At 36.3% G+C, this 23,611-nt stretch overlaps 6 protein-coding genes and 1 long non-coding RNA gene across 15 annotated transcripts; 2 read left to right on the top strand and 5 right to left on the bottom strand.

The window, feature by feature from the left end:
- Positions 1-108: 108 nt before the first annotated feature.
- LOC124433864 (centromere protein K-like) lies at positions 109-20,191 on the top strand. 5 transcript variants are annotated; one of them, XM_046983691.1, is made up of 11 exons: positions 109-693; positions 16,990-17,233; positions 17,306-17,371; positions 17,622-17,697; positions 17,813-17,859; positions 17,946-18,028; positions 18,714-18,815; positions 19,133-19,202; positions 19,306-19,362; positions 19,558-19,599; positions 19,793-20,191. In XM_046983691.1, exons 2-11 carry the CDS (start codon positions 17,102-17,104, stop codon positions 19,949-19,951), a joined length of 834 nt encoding a protein of 277 aa, XP_046839647.1. In that variant the 5' UTR covers positions 109-693; positions 16,990-17,101; the 3' UTR covers positions 19,952-20,191. The 5 variants fall into 5 exon arrangements, with proteins under 5 accessions (XP_046839647.1, XP_046839644.1, XP_046839643.1 ...); XM_046983688.1 differs by lacking the exon at positions 109-693 and adding an exon at positions 8,695-8,792; XM_046983687.1 differs by lacking the exon at positions 109-693 and adding an exon at positions 9,061-9,147.
- On the bottom strand, positions 1,068-2,431 carry LOC124433891. Its single transcript, XR_006944635.1, has 2 exons — positions 2,180-2,431; positions 1,068-1,591 (listed from the first exon to the last, which is right to left on the bottom strand). It is a non-coding gene; the product is annotated as an uncharacterized LOC124433891 (long non-coding RNA).
- Positions 2,952-4,267, top strand: LOC124433884. Its single transcript, XM_046983735.1, has one exon. It carries the CDS (start codon positions 3,077-3,079, stop codon positions 4,109-4,111), a length of 1,035 nt encoding a protein of 344 aa, XP_046839691.1. The 5' UTR covers positions 2,952-3,076; the 3' UTR covers positions 4,112-4,267.
- LOC124434166 lies at positions 4,659-6,088 on the bottom strand. The gene has a single exon (XM_046984049.1). The coding sequence runs from the start codon at positions 5,547-5,549 to the stop codon at positions 4,659-4,661; it is 891 nt and encodes a 296-aa protein (XP_046840005.1). The 5' UTR covers positions 5,550-6,088.
- LOC124433855 lies at positions 6,162-11,435 on the bottom strand. Of its 4 annotated transcripts, none has more exons than XM_046983667.1 (8): positions 11,104-11,435; positions 10,747-11,001; positions 10,407-10,682; positions 10,156-10,326; positions 9,023-9,473; positions 7,917-8,700; positions 7,568-7,763; positions 6,162-7,330 (listed from the first exon to the last, which is right to left on the bottom strand). In XM_046983667.1, exons 3-8 carry the CDS (start codon positions 10,420-10,422, stop codon positions 7,122-7,124), a joined length of 1,827 nt encoding a protein of 608 aa, XP_046839623.1. In that variant the 5' UTR covers positions 10,423-10,682; positions 10,747-11,001; positions 11,104-11,435; the 3' UTR covers positions 6,162-7,121. The 4 variants fall into 4 exon arrangements, with proteins under 4 accessions (XP_046839623.1, XP_046839624.1, XP_046839625.1 ...); XM_046983668.1 differs by having other exon boundaries at positions 10,747-10,923; XM_046983669.1 differs by having other exon boundaries at positions 10,413-10,682; positions 10,747-11,435.
- LOC124433861 (FACT complex subunit SSRP1-like) lies at positions 12,477-16,588 on the bottom strand. 2 transcript variants are annotated; one of them, XM_046983680.1, is made up of 8 exons: positions 16,388-16,588; positions 14,867-15,064; positions 14,181-14,384; positions 13,802-14,013; positions 13,481-13,538; positions 12,980-13,170; positions 12,767-12,905; positions 12,477-12,678 (listed from the first exon to the last, which is right to left on the bottom strand). In XM_046983680.1, exons 2-8 carry the CDS (start codon positions 15,038-15,040, stop codon positions 12,649-12,651), a joined length of 1,008 nt encoding a protein of 335 aa, XP_046839636.1. In that variant the 5' UTR covers positions 15,041-15,064; positions 16,388-16,588; the 3' UTR covers positions 12,477-12,648. The 2 variants fall into 2 exon arrangements, with proteins under 2 accessions (XP_046839636.1, XP_046839635.1); XM_046983679.1 differs by having other exon boundaries at positions 14,867-15,057; positions 16,388-16,449.
- A 23-nt stretch (positions 20,192-20,214) lies between the features above and the next one.
- Positions 20,215-23,513, bottom strand: LOC124433870 (uncharacterized RNA-binding protein C644.16-like). The gene is made up of 9 exons (XM_046983710.1): positions 23,464-23,513; positions 22,559-23,107; positions 21,931-21,996; positions 21,638-21,735; positions 21,494-21,548; positions 21,374-21,433; positions 21,254-21,296; positions 21,058-21,164; positions 20,215-20,660 (listed from the first exon to the last, which is right to left on the bottom strand). Exons 2-9 carry the CDS (start codon positions 22,559-22,561, stop codon positions 20,502-20,504), a joined length of 591 nt encoding a protein of 196 aa, XP_046839666.1. The 5' UTR covers positions 22,562-23,107; positions 23,464-23,513; the 3' UTR covers positions 20,215-20,501.
- Positions 23,514-23,611: the final 98 nt, after the last annotated feature.

The following is a 23,611-nucleotide window of genomic DNA, read 5'->3' as shown; positions in this document are numbered from 1 at the left end:
AAAGCTTTTGTTTTCAATTTAGTTTTATAAGGGACAAAAAATTATATGCACAAAGCCCTCAAAGGTGTGTGACTTTAATGTACTTTCTGTCTTTCTGTTTAGTTGTTGCGAATATTCGGTTCGCAAATTTTATGGCGTAGTAAATGCGCATTCTTACGAAAAGTTTCTGCAAGAACTCAAATGGGAATTCCGTACAGCAATCAAATTCCTTTGGTATGGACTTGACGGTGTCTAATATACTTCGACCAACACCTTCGCTCTTTGTGTAGACAGAAAACGTCTTAATAAATGTGTCTTCAAGTTTGATGATGTATTCCAGATAAGGAGAAGATGGTGATTGTAGTCCTCCTAAATCAGATTTCTTTTCATCGAATGCTTTAAAGTGGCAGAATAACTTTCTGCTATCATCCAGTTCTGTAGATGAAAGAGCATTGGTGCATTTCAGACAAGAGTGGAGTTTGAAACTCTTCATTACAAGAAAACCAGACACATATGCAATGGCATTTTCCCTCATTATGTTAGTAACAAACATTTGGCTCCTTGTAGTCAGTAGGACCAATTGCTAAAATTTGTGGTTGCGGAGGTGGAAAGACTTGAACCGTTTTCTTCTGGCTGACTTTATTCTTTGCAACATTTTTGGAATACTCAACCAGCATAGAGTCAAGGTCGTTGTCACAATTTCCAGATGAACAGGTTAGAAGGGAACTGAAGAAAAGCTTTCTAAATGCTTGCATAAATTGGGTTGGAGTGGGGTTAGGGTTAGGGTTAGGGTTAGGGTTAGGGTTAGGGTTATATCTAATTTATCACTACTGCCTCCCTGGCAACGAATAGTACCAAAAAATTTTCTAGTGGGTCAGTATTTAGTCGTCTGGTAAAAAGAAACTTAAACTGATGCACTGATCGTAATGTTTCCCATATCGAGATGATGGCTTTAAGTGTCACTAACCAGCCATGCAGACACTTAACTCTACCAGTGACATCTTTATTCCCTTGGAACACTTTCAATTTTTTGATGAAATTGTAAAAAATATGAAATATGTAAAAAATTGTGAAAAATATGTACAAAATAACAGCAATATAATAAATATTATATTTTCTTAATGGTTACAAGGCTAAAAACATGTCTTTGTCGTTAAAGATTTACATGGTGCACAAAAATCTTTAACACAAAACAATTTAAATTTAGAATGTGTGCATTTCATGCAATAGAATATACAGAATAAAATACAGCAATTCAGTACACATATTTACATTTATAAAATTTAATGACAACTTTATTCAGAGATGGATATAAGAGAGGGGTGTGCAGCCCTCCTAGCTTAAGCTAGATGGGGGTGCAGAAGAAATGCTAATTTCTCTATAAATATTGGTATACTAAACAATTAAGCTGAAGAAATTGTGATCAATGTTTAATAAAGCACCCTTACAAAAACCACCCAATCATAATAAAAACATAATAGAATTTAACAAACAAAGTTTAACATGCTACAGATACAAGTAGCCACTAAAATCTAATCCAACATACTAAACTACATAACACAAGACACTTGCAACATAATCCTCACTTGAGAACTGAATGCCAAAATAACAACTAGAAAAAAATATCAGAAAATCAATCATAACTATTGGTAATAAATTTAATAGAGCACAAATCACAGCAAGGCAAAATTTATAAATAAGGCAAACAGAGTGTATACCTCACTAAAACTACATTTGGTATTAAAAATGCCCAACTATTAACATATTAACATTTCACTCATGCTTAAAATGATAAACAAACCCTCCATGGTTTGAAACTGAATGTTGCAAATTATTATCAGTGTTATAATTCACACACAAGCATCATGAATCATTATTGGATTACTTGGTTAGCTGGTTGATTAACTTGATTTATAGTTTAGCAAGTTGGCAAGTTGCAACCTGAAATATTACAGCGTTGGTGCAAGTAAAACTCTGACAAGTTTGTGTTTTAAATAATACATTTATAATAACACCTCAAAAGTTTGAAATTTATAATTCAGAATGGACGAAAACGCTAGAGATTTTACTCCTGGACTCTATTCACCTAACATACTGACAACTCTATAGCAGTAAAATAAACACCCTACATTGAAACATGTAATTTTTACCAATAAAAAACCTTTACGGACTTGCCAGCAATTAAATAATGGTCTCTCACCTTATTCCTTTCACGTTTTGTCACAAAATTCCATGATCTTCCAAAACAGTTTGTGTTTTAGGCGATTATTATCCCAAAATCGCACTTTTCCAATATTATTTTATATTACGCCAGCGTCAAGTTACTGGCCGAGTAATGGCGGACCTAACGCATGCGCACAGAAAATATGCCACGCGTTTCACCTGCGAGTTGCCCTTCTATATATTCTCTACGGTGGTCCACAGGTGTCACGGCACAAACAAAATCTCACGGCACACACAAAACTTCTCACGGCACACAAAACTTCTCACGGCACGCACAACACTTCTCACGGCACACACAAAATCTCACGGCACGCGCACAAAACTTCTCACGGCACAAGAGCAGTATTCAAAGAGACTGGGACTGATAAACATAAATAAAATATGGCGGAAAACGAAGGCGAAAGTTCTTTTGAAAGTGCGAGATTTTGTTGTATGTGTGGCACAGAGCACAAAAGCAATGACAAATTTTGTGCACAGTGTGGAATACGTAAGTTATATCTAATTTTTCAAACAAATAATTGAAAAATATGTCAACAGTGGCGTAGTCAGCATGGAAGTTTTGAACGACAGATTGGGAGCCATACGTGCGGCTTTTTCGCAATGATTGTTTGAAATATTAATGAAATATTTCCATCACAGGACGAAATAAGTGGATTGGATACGCAATGGCCTGATAGTCTAGTAATGACTAATGTTAACTGAAAATACACGAGATACAAAAGCATTCCATTGATTCCAAAGTAATTTCAGAGCACTTAGTTGATTTAAAGTATATTCAGTGCTTTTCAATGACATGAATGCAGTAAATTAGCTACAAAACATCTTTTTTTCACCAGTGATGTTTTTAAAGGAAAAAAGTCCTAAGAACCGAGTGATGGTGCATTTTGCAGGAGAGGAAGGCATTGATAATGGAGCTATGGCAAAGGAATATTTTACAAATATCATGGACGAAATTGGAAAGAATGTTTTTCCAGATGGAAGCCCCCAAAATTCAATGCTCAGTGTCCACAACGGTACATTTTATTCATGTGGGCAAATTGTTGCAACTAGCATCGCCCAAGGAGGTCCTCCGCCATGTTTCCTAGAGGATTGTGTTTATGATATGCTTGTTCTAGGAAGTTTCAACATGAATGCACTTATTCCTGAAAAACATTTAACGTCTCATGAGCAAACACTGATAAAAAGCATCAAAGATAACCCGACTTTGATGCAAGATGTCATTTTGGAGCACGAGTACACTGGCAAGATCGATAAAGAGCATGTTGATGATATCATTGGTACTGTTATGGTTAGCATCGTCAGCAAACGTCTCCTCTATCTAAACAAGTTTCGTAGAGGTTTGGATCTCTATGGATTTTCGGCCTTATTGCAGGCTGAGCGTGATTTGTGCAAGCAGCTTTTTGTCAAAGGACGGTCTGAAAAACCAGCTGATGCTAACTATTTAGTATCATGTTTTGTGCCATATTATTCAGAAAAAGGAAGCTTGTGGCGTGTGATTGAAGAGGAAATGATTGACTTCTTTCAAGATGTGTTAATGAGTATGGAAGACCAGAATGTAACAGGCTATATAGAAGATCTGACATGGAATGATGGAGAAGATAGTCTTGGTAACATGCAAGACAACATGGAAAGGATCACTTCCCTGTCTGCAGATCTAACACCATCAGGAGTTCTGGGGTGGCTCACCGGACAAAAACATGTCCCTATTAATGGAGAAAAGTTAAGAATCGGAGTTCATTTTGATCATGATTGTATGGCACGTAATACCATGCATAAAATCTGTTTCCCAATCGTAGGATCATGTGGCAGAGACATTACATTACCAGTTGAGCATATGAAAACAAGTGAAGATTTCAAGCACGTTTTCATGATTGCCTACTGTAAGGGTCAGAGTTTTGGGAAAAAATGAAACTTGTCATTCTAAATCAGTAACACCTTATCAGTGTTATCAGATTATTATGGAATGGTTACTTTTTTGTTTGATTCACCCCAATGGCAACTTTTAATTTTACTTCTTTCAAAATTATGTACTTACCAAATGCTTGTTAGTGAGGAAACATTTACTATACACTTTGTTAATTTTATGTTAGCAGATAAATGTGATTGCTACCTACAGAAGATACTACCTACATTTTTGTATAAACAAAATATATTAGATTAATTTGTCTTATGGCCAGTGGCTAGTAGACGTTAAGTGGGGGGGTGAATATTCATATATTTACCTCTGCTTTGCTGATTTGCTTTGTTAGTGATTATAATTTAAAAACAAATCAGCAGGGCAGAGTTGAATATTTGAATATTCACCCCCCTCCCCACTTAACGTTCTAGCTTTGTGCCTGCCTATAGCTACATGCAGTCTGTTGAAATTGAATGTCGGCAAGTATATTTACTTTGCATAGTACTGAAGAGTATTGTAAAGCTCAGTTGCCTGTTTCCAATCTCTTGGCTTGTCGAGATCACAAGATTGTAACACGTAGTTGAAATATTCTTGGAATATGTTTTTTTTCACTTTCCACTATGTGTGATCGAGCATAATGAATTTCTGTAGAAGTAACTGACAGTAAAAAGTGATTGCCACCATCACATTGCTCAGGTAAATAATACAATGAGTCAGGTCTGCCTTTTACAGTATCATGACGTGATTTTCTGATATAATGGGTGTTCCATTGCTCTTTCACTTCGTCTAAAACCTTTTTTATCACATCCGAAAAGCAAAACCAAAGACACTCCATATCTAACTCTGATGAGAGATCAACTATCCTTTGATCCACTAGATCTTTAAAATAGTTTATCCACCAAGATGAGCACGAGTTTCTGAATAGTCCCCACCACGACTCGATTCTTTGATTTCTAGGAGATGGGACATAACGATGGCTGTCAACATCCCGGAAAAATGATTGAATGGCTGCCATTATTCCATTTTCAGTGCCTAAATCTGTCACCAGATCAACAGGACATCCACCAAAATGTTCGACAGCATCTAAATAAAAACTGGCTATATCACCTGGGTGGTTGTTGGATCTAGTTACTTTTAGCCAGAGTATCTTTCTACTCCACCCATCAATGCAACCATGTATTGGAAATCCGAAAGGCTTCATTTTATCATAGCCGTCACAATGCCAAGCATAATTTGGGCCTGGATTTCGGTATTCCCTTCTTTTCAAGCGATGTGCTCGTCTTCGTTCAGTTCCTTCGGGACATATTTCACGCAAAATCTCCTGAACAGCTACTCGAGGTACTTGTATGCCATTAAGTCGTAGAGTGTGCAAAACTGACCTATAACCCTGAAGACTGCCATGACCATCAACAATAGTTCGTATTGACTCTCTTACAGTCTTGTAGACCATATTTCTACTTGCCTTCTTCCTAGACCATATTTCTTTATTCTTCTCTTTAAAGTGCTAATGCTTAATTCTATGTCGTCGTATTTCTGTAAAAATCTTCTTATTTCTTCATAAGTAAAATCTCTATAAAAATAGTATCGTATTATATCTTCATCGTCAAACTCTTCATTTTCCTCAGCATCTAAGTCATCCATGTTTGAGGTCGTGAAAACATTCGCATGTATTTGAAATAGCCTATTTGAGAGTGATATTTTTGCCGCCGTCAGAAGAACTTTCGCCTTCGTTTTCCGCCATATTTCATTTATGTTTATCAGTCCCAGTCTCTTCGAATACTGCTCTTGTGCCGTGAGATTTTGTGCGTGCCGTGAGAAGTTTTGTGTGTGCCGTGAGAAGTTTTGTGTGTGCCGTGAGAAGTTTTGTGTGTGCCGTGACACCTGTGGGCCACCGTAATTCTCTATTCTATGTCCGCAGAGACCTAAAACGGAACCTCTGAATGCTTGTCCGCGTGAGCTCAAGTTTCAAACAATTGATCTAAAAATATTGTTTCCTAATCCAAGTCCATAAGTCACGTCCCTTATGATTGCAAATGGTATGAAAGCAGTAAAATCCACGAAATTCCTTTTAACACATGATAGTTTAATACAGGATTGTCTTTCCAATAGAATATAAGAGATGTGAATTTCAGTTCATCGGCTTTATTCGACGCTTGATCGGATATTTCAATGAATTCAATCAGATTGTTGTTTGTCTTGTCCATTCATGTTTTAAACAAACCAAAACTATTTCAATTTATTACCACAAGTTTAACTTGTGGCCTTGGTGACGCTTTTCAGGCTGTAACTTTCTGGCGTTATGTTTCTTTTCCGTATGGTTTCCATCAATGAACACAACTACCTAACTGACAGGGACTTAAATATACCACAGACACTTAATCTGGAGAATGTGGGATGCAGACTAGAGAGATTGCACATCATGGCTGCGCACAACTCGTAGCCTTGGATAGAAGGGGTGCAGGAGGGATGTCAAAATACTAATATTCCAAAATTCAAAAAACTAAGCAAAAGCAATTGTGATTTTAAAATGTTTAACGGCGCACACTTCCCAAAATCTACCAATCGTAATAAAAAGAATTTTTGTCATTTGAACTGTTGTCTTCCTCCGTGACTGCATGGTCAATTTTCTCATCTATACACCAGGGGAATTTCATTCGTATGCAAGACAAACATCCAAAAAGACGGTAAATTTGGTTTGAAATGTGCTAATTTAACTATTGTCTTTGGAAACGTTGGCTTCCATCACTGCCACATGGTATAATAACCTTTTGACGGTAATACAGCCATTTCTTTCGTTAATAATGTTCTTCGTTTCATTGAGAGATTCTCGATGATTCGCGCGGTTACATGTTAACAATATTAAATATGGATTTGAGGAAAACACGATTGTATGTAACCGAAAAGATCAAATGGTCAGTTTACGAATTTGAATGTTGAATTTCCACCGATCAAGTTTAATCAACCATTAATTTTCATCCACGAAGGGTCGCTAGGGATGCAGGAACCATATTCATATTGAGAACTACGTTTTTGAAGGCGTCGCTCCATGACAAAAGCATACTTCACGTAGAAACGGATGCGTTTTTCTTATGCAATCTGATTGGTCGTTGTATGCGTTGATTCGGCTAAGTTGTTGATTGACGTTTGGAATGCCGCTGATCAGTTGCACCGTAGACTCGTACATGCCGTTGTTTGGTGACGTTATCAGTTGGAGTTGATACATGCATCCTCCTGCGAGCGAAAAATGATGTTTTTAAGAATGTTTACACAGGGACTGCGAAAGATGGTTGATTGGGAGGAGGTGCTTCATATATGTTATAATCTGTAATCACAATCGATTTTCAAAGAAACTAATAAAGTGCAACATGTATATAAATAATATCCTCCCCCAGTTATCAACCTTCCGCGGTCCGTGCTGTAAACATCATTGAGCATGCGCATGGCCAAAAGAAGACTTCAAAAGTTTACCTTTGAGAATCTTGCTCATCGTGAACTGTCCACGATTCGTTTCCTCTTCTCCTCCTTTTGACGTGATGAGCTTCGCCGAGATGACTTCTTTCAAATTCAGTCGAGCGCATTTTGCCTCCACGCTATTTTTTGTCAATCTTTCGTTGATCATGTCAACTACAGCTGACGCACTTTTTTGTACGTCTTCATTATCGACCTGAAAGCATAAGTGAAACGGTGAGTGATTCTACGTATTCATAATGTAAAACTAAAATTCTTTTTTGATCACTTTGAGTTGATTGAATTTGAAACAAATTTTGCATTTTTGTTTTTCCCTCGACAGGAAATCCTTTACGAAAACCTACAGTACCTCAACGTCTTTCCAATCCACGCATGGGCAGAAATGAAAAGGGATGCCAGCCTGCTCGCAGGTCCTCCATCCTATATCAGTGAACAAACTCTTGCCGTGAGGAAGTTCCCGAGGTTCGCGTGGATACATGAGGATATGTTGGAATGTAGCGTGAATATCAAACGGCGTAGTTAGAACATGTCTGTTCCTCTGTATATTCTCGTAAAGTTTTGGATAGACCTTTTCAAACCACTCCGGTAAAGTGACTGACAGAAACGGTAGCCGTTCCTCCATGCGTCCAAGGACGGTAGAACGTACGAAACCGTATCGTAAACCATGATCACCAAATAATATAAGTATGGTGTTATTGAGGTAACCTTCAGTTTTGAAATACTTTAAAAACGATAAAAGATCATCTTCAACCAACGATATGAAATTGAAATCTTCGTGATGGCAAAAGTCGGAGTTCATATGAAAACCAAATTTCAATTGATTTGGATACGCTTTGAAGAAGCTTTTTATACTGTTGAAGCTGATATTATAAATGGCCTGCGAACCAAGGCAATGTCCCTTCACATAACTCATACCACCAACCATCTTTTGGTACTTTGTCGAGAGTCTATCCAACGCTACGTACCATAACGGTAGAAGGTAATGGTCGATTGGAGGTTTGCAGAAACCTTTAAGACGTGTGGTAATAGCGCCGTTGAAAACCTCGTCTTCATTGTAGTACGTCGCGTAGCCATGCGCACTCATGTCTTTGAATATCCATGGCCAACGATCTATGCATTTGGCAGAAAACTTCCTACAAGAAGAAAAATTTTGTTGAATACTTCACTTCACTTACAAATGTAATTACATGGTTTTATTAACAGCAGCATTGGAATCATTTGAATGGTAAGTAACAGTTACTCATGATTACGTCATCAAGATTACGTCATTAGGAGAAGTCCAGGTGTAGTGATCATCTCTAAATGTGGATCATCCTGGTTAGCGAAGTCCTGAGGACTATTGCTGTTAGGACTGTTAATGATTTTCACTATAGATATCAAAATGTCAGTAAACACCAACACTAGCAGTCCTTCTTGTGACAATCTACATCTACAAATATACTATATATATCTAACCCTCTTCTTCCTTCAGGCAACTCATCAAAATGTCGTCCAACCAGCATTCCTATCAATGCTGCAGTTGTTCCATCACCAACAATGGATTGAGCATTGAATATTTGTGATTTCAAATCATTCTTGAGGTACTTGTATATCAGATCTAGCTTTCTTTGAAAGTGTGCATGGGAAGTAGAATCTAAGCCCACCATCATAATGTTCAGTGGTATTCCTGGTTTCTTTTGAGGAACTCTGTTTAGTATTTCATCACGAGAATTCACTTCCATGTGAAATTCTTTTTGAATTTTATTATCTGTTTTGTGAATCTCGACATACACCATGTCTTCGTTAAGGATCACCTCTGGCTTTGATGGTGTAAGGGTGCCTTTTTCCTTGACATTAAACCATTCTCCAGAGTTGCTACGTCCTGTAATAACTTCATATTCTGCTTTGATTGCTCTTAATCTTCCAGCTATAAAACAACACTTATCCATGAGTTTTGGTGCAACATCATGGTACAAGTATGTTCATAATTTAAAAATTTTTACACAAAAATATAACAAACAAAATTTTTACCAAACATAAGTTATGTAGGTGCACAATATGTGTAAATGGAGAAAATGGGGACCCAATGATGTATGAAAGGATAATTAGAGGCTTATGCAAATATGTATAGAACACTATAACTCTTTATCCTTGATACATATCGAAAATGGTGTTGTGCTTTTTACATATTGCAGTTGATTGTTTTCATATATCTTTGATGTTTGATGTATTCTTAGTTGTTAGTACCAATAAATAAAAGTGGTTTTTCAAACAGGTGCTATTTTAATACCTAAATATATGTATAAACTAAAATATTCACTATAAGAGTTATATTTTTTCATATATCTTTGATGTTTGATGTATTCTTAGTTGTTAGTACCTACAAGTAAAAGTGGTTTTTTAAACAGGTGCTATTTTAATACCTAAATCTATGTATCAACTAAAATATTCACTATATGCATGTGACATGTATAGACTTCCTGTTCAAAATGTTTTTTTCCTTCATTGCTGGAAGAACTTTGACAAATCAATTTTTGGCTGAAGATCACAAGCCAACCATAGAAACTTTATTCAAGCAAATAACTGAGATGAATGAACTTTAAACATACCTGATGTTAGCGTCAACTTTCCATTTCTATAAAATGTCAAGTTTTTTTCTCCTTTGCAAACCAGAGGCTCCACTTTCTTTAGCATTTTCATGACAGTAGAATCAAATGGGTCAATGTTGGGAATATTGCATATCTTGTTTGATGTTTTAGTATTCGCTTTTCCCTTCTTTCCTGAAAGAAAAAATGAAATATTAAAAAACACGATTTAGCACATGTCAACTTACTGATGTGAACTTAGGTAAACACCTTACCCTCACCGGCGCACATTCGTCTGATTCTTTCAACATCAAAAGGTCTTTATATTCATTTTTGTATGTGGTGACAATACCAAGTGAGAATTTCGGTTTGCCATTTTTACCACGCTTGAATGTGGCCGTTCTCGTTCCGATGTTATAAGTCACTCCGAAACATTTACTTCCCATGTTGAAACACATCATTAAGGCTTCTTCGGTTTCTATTGTACACGAGTCGTTAGATAGGGAGCTTGTACAATGGAAATCCGCCTGTATTATATCTAAATTATCCACCTGAAAATTCGCGTGATATTATTAAATTGATTGTGTTTTGATTTAATACTAAATATAAACTCACCTTCACAAAATACTTGTCGTAGTTGTTGTAGTAGTCAACGCTGTATTGCATCGATTTTAACAAGCAATATACTGCTATAGCGCCGACGACTGTTCTCGCAGTCAGTTGCTGCCAGACATTACGAATCAAAAATGACTTCATCGGTTTTAACATGTTCTCCGCGAGCGAGAGCAATTTCTATTCGAAGCGAAGAGATTTACGCTTCAAAAAACACACGAATACGCGAATTTTGAAGAGACGTTTTTGCTTCCTTGCCTTGGTGATAACAAGAGGGGATTGTTGTAAATTTTCTTATACTCGACCAAGGAAACCATAACTGAGTTTGTTGTTGTGTAAATCAATTTGAAAAATGCATACCTCAATAAAGCGTCTTGAACGGCAAAAATGAAAGTTTTTCGCGTCGACGTTTTGTCAATACAGCTGTGTGGAGTGATTTTGAAGCATGTTGACCCGATTTATGTTGTATTTTGGAAAGTGAACTTATTCACTAGGAGAAGTGAAATTCTGGGATATTGTTGACTTGTTGTCACTTCTCATATATGCAGCGACAAACAATATAGATGCCTGGCAGACCTAAAACGGAATCTCTGAATGCTTGTCCGCGTGAGCTCAAATTTCAAATAGTTGATCTAAAAATATTGTTTCCTAATCCAAATCCATAGGTCACGTCCCCTATGACTGCAAATGGTTTGAAAGCAGTAAAATCCACAAAATTGCTTTTAACACATGATAGTTTAATACAGGACTGTCTTTCCAATGGAATATAAGAGAAGATGTGAATTTCAGTTCATCGGCTTTATTCGACGCTTGATCGGGTATTTCAATGAATTCAATCAGATTTTTGTTTGTCTTGTCCATTCATGTTTTAAACCACAAGTTTAACTTGTGGCCTTGGTGACGCTTTTCAGGCTGTAACTTTCTGGCGTTATGTTTCTTTTCCGTATGGTTTCTATCAATGAACACAACTACCTAACTGGCAGGGCACATTGGTTTTCATTATAGAAAACCGGCATATGTGAAATCCTTGGTGGATTTTTGGTTCAGTGAAGTTGGCAAACTAAGTGAAATTGCAAAAAGCAAACCCCTAGCTGCTTACACAACTTGTGACAGGTTCCCCGTTATCGCTTGACTTACCACATTCTTTGTCTGTGTAAATGTTTTTTCTGTCTGTCTCACAACTTTGGCGCTGTTAGATGAAGGATATTTACTCAATAAGAGATAATTCTTTGATGCAATCAGCAATCCTACCTACGTTACCAATGGCCGCTGAAGCGACTATATCATCATCTGTGCATGTTGCAAAGTTTCACAGTTGACCATTCGTGGGCTTTCTTATTTGAAAGGAGGTTCATTCACCGTCGTCATGATGAAATATGTAATGTTTGCTTTACAATTGATGAAGTGGCCAATGTCCTTAACATTCATTATCGGTGGGAAATACTTCCACTTAACTCCAACACTAGTCGAGTTGATATTGCTATAAGAGTTTCTTGTTAAAGATGAAAAGGCATTCTATGATGTTCGGATATTCAAATGCCTTTACGCATCGAAACCGGAGTCACGTATAGCTTTAAGCTACTTTAATAGGAATAAAAAGAAGTAGAAGCGACACTTTAACGAGCGGTTCATCCGAGTTGAGCATGAATCTCTGACTTGTTTTTTTTTCTTCCTGCACGTAATCTGGTCTTTAAAAACAGATGCGCGAAAAAGATCAAGTACGGAAACAAAAGTAGCCACGTCCAACTTCATTCGTTTTTGTTGAAATTTATCTATTTACATTATGTGTGCCTTAAAGTCACGATGAGGTGCGTAACTTATCGTTAGAGAAACCAAAAATACTAGCTATAGTTGGTGTAGGTATTGTGCTGTTTATATATACATACATTTCGTCAACTTTCCTAACTAGTGCTTCCTGTTGCCTCTTGAGGACATCTAAAAATGTTGAATAATTTGCGAAATAAACCAATGGTTTGCTTGCTTGATATACGAATGTCATTTTTTCAATGGATTGTTCACTTACTTGAGTCCGTTTGCGTTTCCAGCAGTCCGGATAAATTCTCTTGTGTTCTTCGGCCAAAGTTTTTGCCTCCATAATGTAGACTTTGCGCGCTTCTGAACTCAGCGATCGCCACTCATCACCAAGAATGACACTTATGGCTCTGGAAACAGCGTTAAATGAAAACATGGATAAGTTTGAGCGATAGATGACTATACTAGGCGCCACTCCTTTTACCTGTTATCCTTTCCCGGATGTTTTTGCGTGATTTCGAGCCGGTAACGTTTTGCAAAGAGCATAAACGCGTTCATCGGTCTACGTGCGTTCGAATTCGTGTTCTTCGTTTTTCTCGTTCGCTTTCCTTTTCGTTTTACAATCTGTAGGGTGGAGTCGATTCTTCTTTGATATTCGACGCGCTCTTCTTTTCTCTGAAAATTTATGAAATTCGTATAAGCAGAAAATAGTATAGAAATATTTTGCTTCAGGAAAGACGACATAAAAAAAGTTACTATCGACCGAACACAAACACATCCATGCCCATTAATTAGCCAATCATAGTTATCGAATGGTCATGTTAGTCAATCATAGTTATCGAATGGTCATGTTAGCCAATCATTGTTATCGAATGGTTATGTTAGCCAATCATAGTTATCGAATGGTTATGTTAGCCGTAGAGGGGGAAAAGTTTGAAACCTGTGACTCCTTACTCCTTATCTGGTGCATTTTACCGTACATTACCTTAGCCATATTACTCAAGGCTTGCGCTGCAGAATCCAAATCAAAAAGTGCTGATGGACTAAAAAGAAAGGAAGGAGATTCGTTTGTAGTGATTATTATTCAGTGGTCCCCATGTTACCACACTTCAACAGAGCACACTTTTTCCAGATTTATAAAACTATGACACTCCTTGTGAAGTGATGTAAAAAAGATTTAATTTGATTATGTTCGAACACGATATGATCTCGGCGATTTTTTGCTGCATAATTTTGTCGACAGTGCTATTGTTTCCCATCATCCTCAAATCTAACCAATTCTCAAGATGCAAATAAAGAAACGTACCGTTCCACTTTGGTTGAGTTATCAAAGAAACTTTGGTTCCTTGTTACGTCATCCAGTTGCAATTCACGACAAGGGGGCCTGGGACTGTTCGCTGCGTCCTTGACGTCATACTTAGACCAAGGTGTGTAAGTCGGCGGTATTTCATCGAAACGACTCTCGCGTTTCACTTCCTTTTCTTTCAAGTTGTGAGGTCGAAATCGTGCGGAGGTTGTCTACAGTTACATGAAGTATGTTGTATATTTCAATGAGGAGTGATGTGTGGTACCAACTTACTGAACAAACGAAAATGGCATTTGTTTCTGTTTCAGATGAAGTATGTGAATGACATGCTAAATCTTTCCTAACATTTTTTCCAAAACATTTACGTTTGCTACATTACCATCGTTGATTTAACATCCCACTTGTATCTTCGAAAAGCTGGGTATTCTTCACGGTTGTCTTGGGTTGCTGTGCCACCAGAGTCACCTGCAAACGTCGCTGAGTATTCTTGGATTCTTTCCCACAACATCGCAGTCGGCAGAGTGAATGAACGACTGTCGTTATGCGTTGTAAAATCTGATGTGACATGTTCAAGACTAGGAAGCTAGACGCAAAGAGATCAATAATCAATCCGCAGGCGTACAAATTGAACTACATTCGATAGGCATTAGGGTAAATAGTTAGACATGGTAAATGGTTTGACTAGGTGAATGGTTAGACATGGTAAATGGTTTGACTAGGTAAATGGTTTGACATGGTAAATGGTTTGACTAGGTAAATGGTTAGACATGGTAAATGGTTAGGTTGGCTTAATAGTTAGACATGATACATGATTAGACTTGGTAAATGTCATGTACTTATACAGTTAAACGACTTGCTGGCCGACACCCCCCCCCCGAAAATACTAGCCAGTATTCTCTGAAATTACTGACGATGCTAAAAGTACGATTCATTTGCTATTTGGAATGATGATCAGTCGTAAATAAAAAATCGCCAATAACTTCATATGGCTGGAATCTCGTACATTTGTTTGTCCTAAATTATGCCACATTTTGTTCTAATATTCTTTTCAAAATCAATTTATACCTTGAACACGCTACTACTCGATTCATAATCACATGACATCTTTTTGACCAATGGGCTTTCAGGACTTGTTGCGATAGCCGCAAACTCTGCAAGAGGACTAAGTACTGGCCAGTATTGAGCATTTGGATTGGATAGTACCAAAGGCGGTGGTTTGGGCTTCTTTAGCGATGTCATGCCGGTTGATTCCGCTTCTGTTAGCAATGAAACATGAGAAATGTTTTTACGCAAAGCGTCCTGAATTGTACTCGAAAAGTAAAACCATTTCTGTTACAGCGCATGCTCGAATCCAATTTGCGCAGTGTAAGCATCGTCATAAATTTTCTAGAATGTGCGCAATATTTATAACAAAAGCGCTCTTTAGATAGTGTAATATGTCGTGAGTATCAGTGTTGTCATTAGTTAACTGATTAGAAGCAAGAAATCTGATTGGATTGATGCTGCATTGTACCGAAGTTAAAAACCTCAGCATTGTCTTCCTAGCTTAGCGCTTAATCCGTTTGTCAATACGGGCTTACTAATATTGGCGTTGTTGCTGTAATTGCAATTGAAAAAACAACAGAACGCCGAGTCGTTTAAATAGAATACGCCAGAAGAAACGCAAAGAGCTTGCACTGTATTTTTTTCCAAGAGCTTTCCATGACCTGTTTGTCAGTCAAGTGGTGCTAAGTCCTAAAGAATAAATTTGTTTTGGACGTTATTGTTACCTCTCTTCTCGAATTACCAATCTCCTAAAATTTATGTCAGCGCTTTTAACACGTTTAATGGTGAATGTCATTTTATTCGCTTTGTCTTCCCTCTGCTGTATCACCCTATTAACTACTTTCTTTTGTGCACATCGTTAAGTCAATAAATTCTAAGGTAATTGTGAACGGTTGAATTAAGTTAGATTAGCACAGCACACTGCACGACTTAACGACCGCTTTCACATTTACTTTTAAACTTTTTAAAATCAGGACACAGATTTTTTGGACTATTTGAGGGAACGTTCGCATTCTCCGTCCTAATCACCTATTCCTTTATTGAATGAATCAAATTACGATATTTGGATGAAAGCGTTTGTCACAACCATAAGTTCGATTACGTTGTGAATATAAAAGAACTTTCTATGGAAAATATATGTTTCCTGTTTATTAAAACATAAAAGGATTTTAATTGATTCTGCTGTTGCACCTTTGGTTTTATTTACATCAATCTCGTAAGGATGCATATGTACAATTTCGCCTGAAAAAGGAGGTTCAATTAAGTCCATACAATTGTATAATCTTTTTCAATTTTTTACTACTAGCAATATTCGACTAGCGCGCGCAGTTTCCGCAGACTTGTCATTGCAAGAAATGATGCAAGCACATCGAGAATTCCCTGCCAATTGGTGGGCTTTCTCAACGTTTTAACTAATAAGAATAATTATAAGTGGAGTAAGTTGATAGAATGAATGAACTACGATGTCATAAATAACCTAGTTGCAATAGAGGTATCAGTTTCAGGTAACTGGAGTTAGCTATGGTCTATATGAAACAATACCTTGTGATGTTATCTCGTATCACTCTCCAGCAGTCTCTTAATTCACAGATGTAGTGCAAGCTAAACTTTCCGTGTCTTTCCGTAGCGTCTATCTTGCTCGTAATTGGGACTGTTTCATTCACTCACCATTTGCAAACGCCAGACGCCATTGTCTTACAATGGATACTTTACCATGGTAATTTTTCACGAGCCTTTTGATTGGTTGAAGTATTGTGGTAATTGCCCTCCTTTTTGCTCGTCTGTCAATAGGAATGTGATACTAGTTAATCCATGTTTGTTGTGCACGCGCGTCGATGAATGTGCAAAAATTTAATTTTCTATACTAATGAAAGTCTTTTGAACAAACTAAGTGATGAATGCTTTTTAAGTTTCGACGAGTAAAGCCTGGAGTTTATTTTTATATCAATTACTCTCTCAAAAATATGTTTTTATCGTAAGCAGAATGATTATTTACCTTTATTTACGTTATTTTTCATATTTATTAAAGCACTTCAGATATACATGAGCTCAGTGGGCAGGTCAAATTTCGCGGCGAATTTGTACGATGTCTCCAGACAAAAAAATCAACGAGCTGATCTTTTAAGCAAAATTTCTCTTTTTAGACAATATCATCAGCAATTATCGATCACATACATCATTTATAATCATATGGAGATGAATTAAGGAGAAACATGGTCCAGAGATTACAAAAGATTAGTTGATTTTGTTAAAAAAATGGCTAGCAGCACCAACTGTTTCGACTTGCAAGTTGGTTCGTCTGACGATGTCGATCTCTTGAAACCTAAACAAAAAGTAAAACAAAACCTCGTTGAAGAATGTGAGCAGATGTGGGAACATATACAAGACGTAAGACAAAGTTTCGTGTTAATATCATATCTACGTCCGTCGTTGTAAAATTGAATATTGCATATTACGCAGAATCATCATCGCGTGGCGAGTTACATTAAAAGTACACCTCCTAAAGGAATCGATCGATTACAGGCAGTAAGCTCTCGTTTTAAATTAATATATTTCACTTTTAATAGATTATTTCAGTCGACAAATGTGTTTTTTGATAAAGCCCCATTTAGGTAGTGTTCCAAAGGATTGTGTGGGATGATATGGGATATTTAGTTCTGTACAGAATCTTTATTTTATTCTCTCTGGGCAATTATTCATTAAAAATCAATTTAGATAGGCAATTGTATGGAATAAAGCCCGATGTATACAGAATCTTTATTTCTATACTCCTGAGGCAATTAAAATCCTTCAATTAAAAGAGAATCGTCTACAAGCGCAACTGAAGCTTCTTAAGACTAAAGATATTGAAGGTAAAGTTAGCATTCTTAAAGATTCTCAAGACAACCCGTGATGGCAGCATGTCACCAGTTTTACAGCATTGTCCAAAAGATTGGTGACTATTTTCAATGAATGTTTTATTGGTAGTGATTTCAAAAGATCTGAAGTTTGTGGAAACCTGTCTTGAGGAGAAGGTAAGATAAAAGTCTTGTATTCTTTTTTTTAGCAAGTAGAAACTTCCAGAAATGAAATGTTTATGTCTGCAATGTTTCTGTGGCAGATGAAAAGAAATGTTCAGCAACTTGAACAAGTCCTTGGAGTTGTGAAAGAACAAAGAGTTGAAGTTGCTGGTGATCTTGAAAGGTAAGATACTTGATGAATTCATGGTATATTCATCAAAATAAAGTAATTGAAATTGCAGCATAAAATAAAGAAATGAACTTTGCAATTTCAACATTTTAGAAAGTTCTATCCTCATAGGCATGTTCGGGAGGCATCTTGCTCAAATTATCAGTTCATGGTTTAAGAACCATTTGATTTATGTAGTAATTTATGACCACTTGCAGGTTTTTTGTTTTAAATTGATTTGTCCAGTAAACTGACATTCCTTTATGTCCGTGGCTACCAATGTCAAAGTTGGGCTACCAATGTCAAAGTGACCAAAGTCCGGTTACTGCTAATTGCAAACACTGAAGATGTAAAATGGAGATTGTGTTAGGGGGGTCTGTGTTTTGTTTTCAAGATCTGTAAATCTTCATTTAATGTGTTTTAAAGATATTTTTCAACAAGAAAATAAAGTAAGAAATAGTGAAAATAATTGATAAGGTCTTTTTGTATGAAGTGTGAAAGCACCATCCCAACATGCTTCCTAATTTTGTTATTTTTGCCCAATAAAACAGCCTTTTCCTAGCCCCCTCCCCCCTCCTTCTGACTTATATGCCTATGTATATTCAGCTAAATGTACCTACTGATGGAGATGGAGATTTGTACTTAGTTCAAAGTGTTTGTTAAAGTACCTTAACATTTTTTTACTATACAAATCGAACAGGGAAAAGCAATTATTGGACCAACAGAGATCAATAAATAAGGTTTTGGAAGAAAAACTTCACATGAGTGAAACAGTAAATGATGAAGGAAGTCACAATACTGTGTAAGCATTAATGATAATCTACTTCCGAAAATTCCCTGAGTAAATTGTACTTATGCATTAGTGTTTTTACTCATGCTGTCTTGCCTCACTCCCGGTGATAGCACTCAACTGCCTTAGATTCTAAATCTTAGCCTAGATGTTTTTACTTTGTTATGTCACCCTTAGTCTGATGATTGAAACCAAGTTGTATCCCTCTTTATTCATTTGTTTCCCTCTAGATCTATTTGTACCCATCTAGGTACAACAATATCCCTCTAGATCCATTCATATCCCTCCAGATTCATTTGTATCCCTCTAGATCTATTTGTATCCTCTAGGTCTGTAAGTGATCTTCAAAGTAAGAAAAAGAAGGCATCAGAATATTACTCTGTTATAATGAGCCACCTGGTGAGTGAAGTTGTCAGACTGTAAGTATTGTGTTATGATTTATTAATATCTGGCACACTTGACTTTTACAGCTTTTATACATCTTGTCTTCTCATTATTTCAGCAAAAGTTTTTAGCCCATCATTTTCCTCCTCCTGATAAAGAAATCACCGAAAGAAATGTAAGTTTTTTATTATGGTTGTGAAATCAAAATACATCACCATAAAACTTGTTTGCTGGTATCTCTGGGTTTGAATGCCCTATCCAGCAATTAGAGGCCTTCTCTTTCCTTTAAATATGTTGGATGGTAAATTAAATTGGAAAATACTGTGTGTACACTGTGTAAAACCCTATAATAATATTTTATCTGTCATAGGAAAATGGAAGAAAATTTTGCAGTTTACAGCACCTCATTGAGGTAGGCATATTTGAATTTCAAGGTAATTTAGAAACCTGTATTTCACCTTTAATGTATCTGAGGTAAAATTTTACATGTTGAAATATTATGAAACTTCAGGGTTCACTTGCTGTTTATTAGTAAGCTAATTACTTCATTGTGATGCTAATTACATCATTTTGATGCTAATTATTTTCAAATTGTTAATATTTAGACATTGATGAACAAATTATTTGAAAGCCCTCACGATTGTTACATCAAAATACTGCCCTCCTATTGGCCTCCGTATATCCAGTTGCTTTTACGCTCCAACATCATATTGAGACATTCTGAAAACTGTGACCTAATACGGTTGGTTTCATTTCACGCTTGATCCAGGTAAGACTGTACAGCTATGTTCGTCAGTGGCAGAGACACTGGGGGGGAGAGATGAGGGGAGGTAGTTGGTTGCTTTCTCCCCTCCTGATTTCCTGTATGAAACTATTACAATTATATTATTAATACCATTAGAACAATTATTGCTTAGCCTCATAGGGAACCTAATTTTAAATGACTAAGATATTTAATGAGCTTATTATTTTGGAACTTGGAAATAAACATTTCACATTCATAATTAACAGATAGTTCTATACAGAGTATGTTTAAGATGTTTATTCACAAATGGATTGTATTATGGAACTTGAAATCGAACATACTTTAACAAGTATGTTGCAATCAACAACATATGAATGATTTGAGCCATGCAACACTGACACAGTTTTTAAATATTAACTAATTTTAAAACCCATTGGATAATACTTTACATTATGATATAATTCACAGACTCGCTGTGTTGTTAATAACTTGAAATAACGTACATCAAATAAACTATACATAAGCAAGCCTGTCCTGCAGAGCTTGTAACTATTGCACATTAACAACAATTAATGCATGCATGGCAGACTTATTGGTGCACCAAAGGCAGGATGTTGCCAATTCTGATAAAACATTGCCTTGCTCCAAATATCAGCTTGACAACCATGGTCACAAGGAATGATTGTTGGTTGACAATTGGAATTGGCAAATGAGTAAACATACTGGAGCTATGGTAAAAAAAAATACACAAAAGCAAATCAATTACAAGCCAGTTTTAAATTTATGTTTCTGCCATAGTTACTAAGAATGAAATTAAAACCCTGTTTCTATGAAATTGTACATGTTTGAAGAGGTAGATCATCTGTGTTAGCAAGGTGAGTCCAGAGGACTGTTGGTGATGATGTTGACTAATGTCTTGACAACCTTAGCGGTAGTCGTCTTCAGAGTCAAGTGAGAAGTAAATGTCAAGGTTTGCCGTATTTATTGTTTGGTTCATAAGTCATTGTATTGTGTGTATAGGAAATTTGTGGGTGTCAAATGTATAGTTATGAGGTTTGATTTCTAGCTGATGAGAAATGAGATGATTGACCCATTACTTGATGTAAGTTCAATGTAATTAATCACCTGAGCAGGCTGAGTTGAACTCATGGTTGGACTAGACTGCCATTGAGTCTCTGGCTGATTACTTAAACCAAAACTTTGTCCACTTGTCGCACTGACGCTCAACGACTCTAAGTTAAAAGAGTTTAGTACAATCACTCATTTGGGTACGGGACTGTAAAATTTTCTTTTAGTTGAAAGAAAAGTTGACTTTTCTTACTTTCAAGAAACTCTTTTTGACGCTGCAAACGGATTTGCAATCCCTTAATGACAAATATAGTTTAATTATCAGATCTAAATCAATTACACCGGCTATTTGATGATAAAAATCAAGGCAAACCTTTCGGCGAATTGCAGTATCAACTTTTAGTCTAATTCCTTCTCTCGTTATCACAAAACCCTGTCAAGAAAGCAATGTGCTGTCATACTTAGCAATTCGATGAAGCATGGCTATCTCTACCTTTTTGACAAGATTCACGGCGTCTTCAACATTATAAAATGTAACGAAGCCATACCTTAATACAATGATGCATAAGACAAAGCTCGGGGCGAACACATTGAAACATTAGTTTCCAAATGAGGATAGCGATATTTAAGATTTTACCCTTTCCTTTCCCCAGTCTTTAAGTCCAATACAATTCTTGTATCTTTCACATTTAAATTGAAATCTTGAAACGCGAGTTGAAGTTTGTTTTCGCACATCTTGATATTAAAAAAAAGTGAGATAAAGGACATGAAATAAAGGGCAAAAAAGTATAGATAACGCGATATAAGTCAAAACGTGTTTTGTTATCTTTAGTGTATCTCTGTAATCTCGTAATGTTTTGACATTGGGAAAAGCAATGTATATATTTTTTGTTTACATTGCCTACTTGTAAAGCGTTAAACAAATCTTACCCAATGTGGTATGCTTCCGACAAAAATTCTGTTAGTAACGACTATTCCTTCACTCGTTACGTATTCCTGAAAAGGAAAGCGAAGATTTTTATCTTCACATTTACTTGTAGGATCGACTGAGTTTCATTTCTATCGATCCTTTGGTGATAGAAGCCATATAGCTATGCTATTAAATTATTCTTTAGGTTTAGAGGATGTCTTAACCTTTAATACAAAATAAAGACGTTTTAACAAATTACCAAATCGCACTTTGAATCGCAAAAAATAAAATTTTTAGGTAATAAATAGATAATTGTGTTAATTCATAAACAAAATGTAAGAAAGCTACAATTTTCATTCTTGATTTAAAGGTTTGTCATGTTAGCGTACATCATTTTTACTACACTACAGCTGCGTTTACTCAAAACTTGCTTATTTCGTCACGACATCTTCGTTTGATTTTACCAAGTAACAAATAACAGTTTTTGAGCAATTTCTTTGTAAATTGATAGAGTTTTTTAAGTATGTTCACCTTTGTTTCTGATGGTAACCGACTAACCTTTATCCCCGATTTGAATAACTGTAAAACTCGGTGTTGTTTTACTATTATTAATAAACGCAAAAATGCGATTGTTGATATAACACTCACCATTATGTAAGTTGTTTTTAAATCGTAAAAAGTCTAAACCACAGTGAAGTCTCTCCTTCGTTTGTCTCTTCTCGGGCAGTCAATGCCTTGGTAATGTGATGGACGTGAAAGGACAGGCAATTTATTTGATTATTGTTCTGACCATTTGACCACGCCTGTTGAGTTCGACAACATGTGAAAGCGCGTCATAACTATAAATAGCCTTGCAGTCATTCCGCTAGTGGGATTTACTCAGTATTTGTAATAACCATTATAATAAACCAAGATAAAACGGCAAGCTTCCCGAAGCAATATACCAATTATGACATTTGCAGTCTGCCAAGATGGACGCTTGAAGTAAGCCTTGCCTTGTGAAGAAAACGCACCAAAGTGACATTGATTTGACATTTTTAACATTGTCAACTGGTGTCAGCAACTTGAAATCTTTGTAAATAAAAACGTTTGCAATAAATATAGTTTTTAGGCAACTTACCCATTTGCGGTGAGATATTACCAGTAGCCGGTAGTCAGTCCACAAGTCTGTTCGTGCTCTTGTAAAAGAATAGATTTCTAAAAACATGAATGAATTTAAAATTGCTTTGAAATTTAAACAGAATAATTTGTGTATGGCTACCCACTCTTGATACTACTGTAGCAATTAACGAGTCAAAAGTAATATTTTTCTTCAAATAAAGTAAATATCAAAGTGTCTAATATATTCTGTTACGACTAAAAAGGATGCCTGGTTGAAAGAAGGACGCATTGACACAATGCTGCCGTCCTAAAAACAATAGGTTATGTGACTCGAGTTATAACTAGTAATACTCTACAATCTCTAGTAATGACTTGTCATTCTAATTAAATATAAGTACTGACATGGCTTGCTTATTTCGTCCTCCTACATTCATTTTTTCGTGATCACTCACCGTGAAAACAATACATTTCTACTGATGGACTAAGACTTGCGCTCTGATACGTCACTGACTGTACTATATATTTAACAATGGTTATTCATGCGTAATAAATAGAGAACATCCAGCCACAGTTATTTGTTTGACCCCCATTTGGTTTTAA

Source organism: Xenia sp. Carnegie-2017, unplaced genomic scaffold (genome assembly GCF_021976095.1).
Source record: "Xenia sp. Carnegie-2017 unplaced genomic scaffold, XeniaSp_v1 HiC_scaffold_14, whole genome shotgun sequence".
In the NCBI taxonomy this organism is placed as follows: Eukaryota; Metazoa; Cnidaria; class Anthozoa; order Malacalcyonacea; family Xeniidae; genus Xenia; species Xenia sp. Carnegie-2017.
Note: the sequence above shows the minus strand (reverse complement) of the source record. Positions and strands in the feature narration are given on the sequence as shown.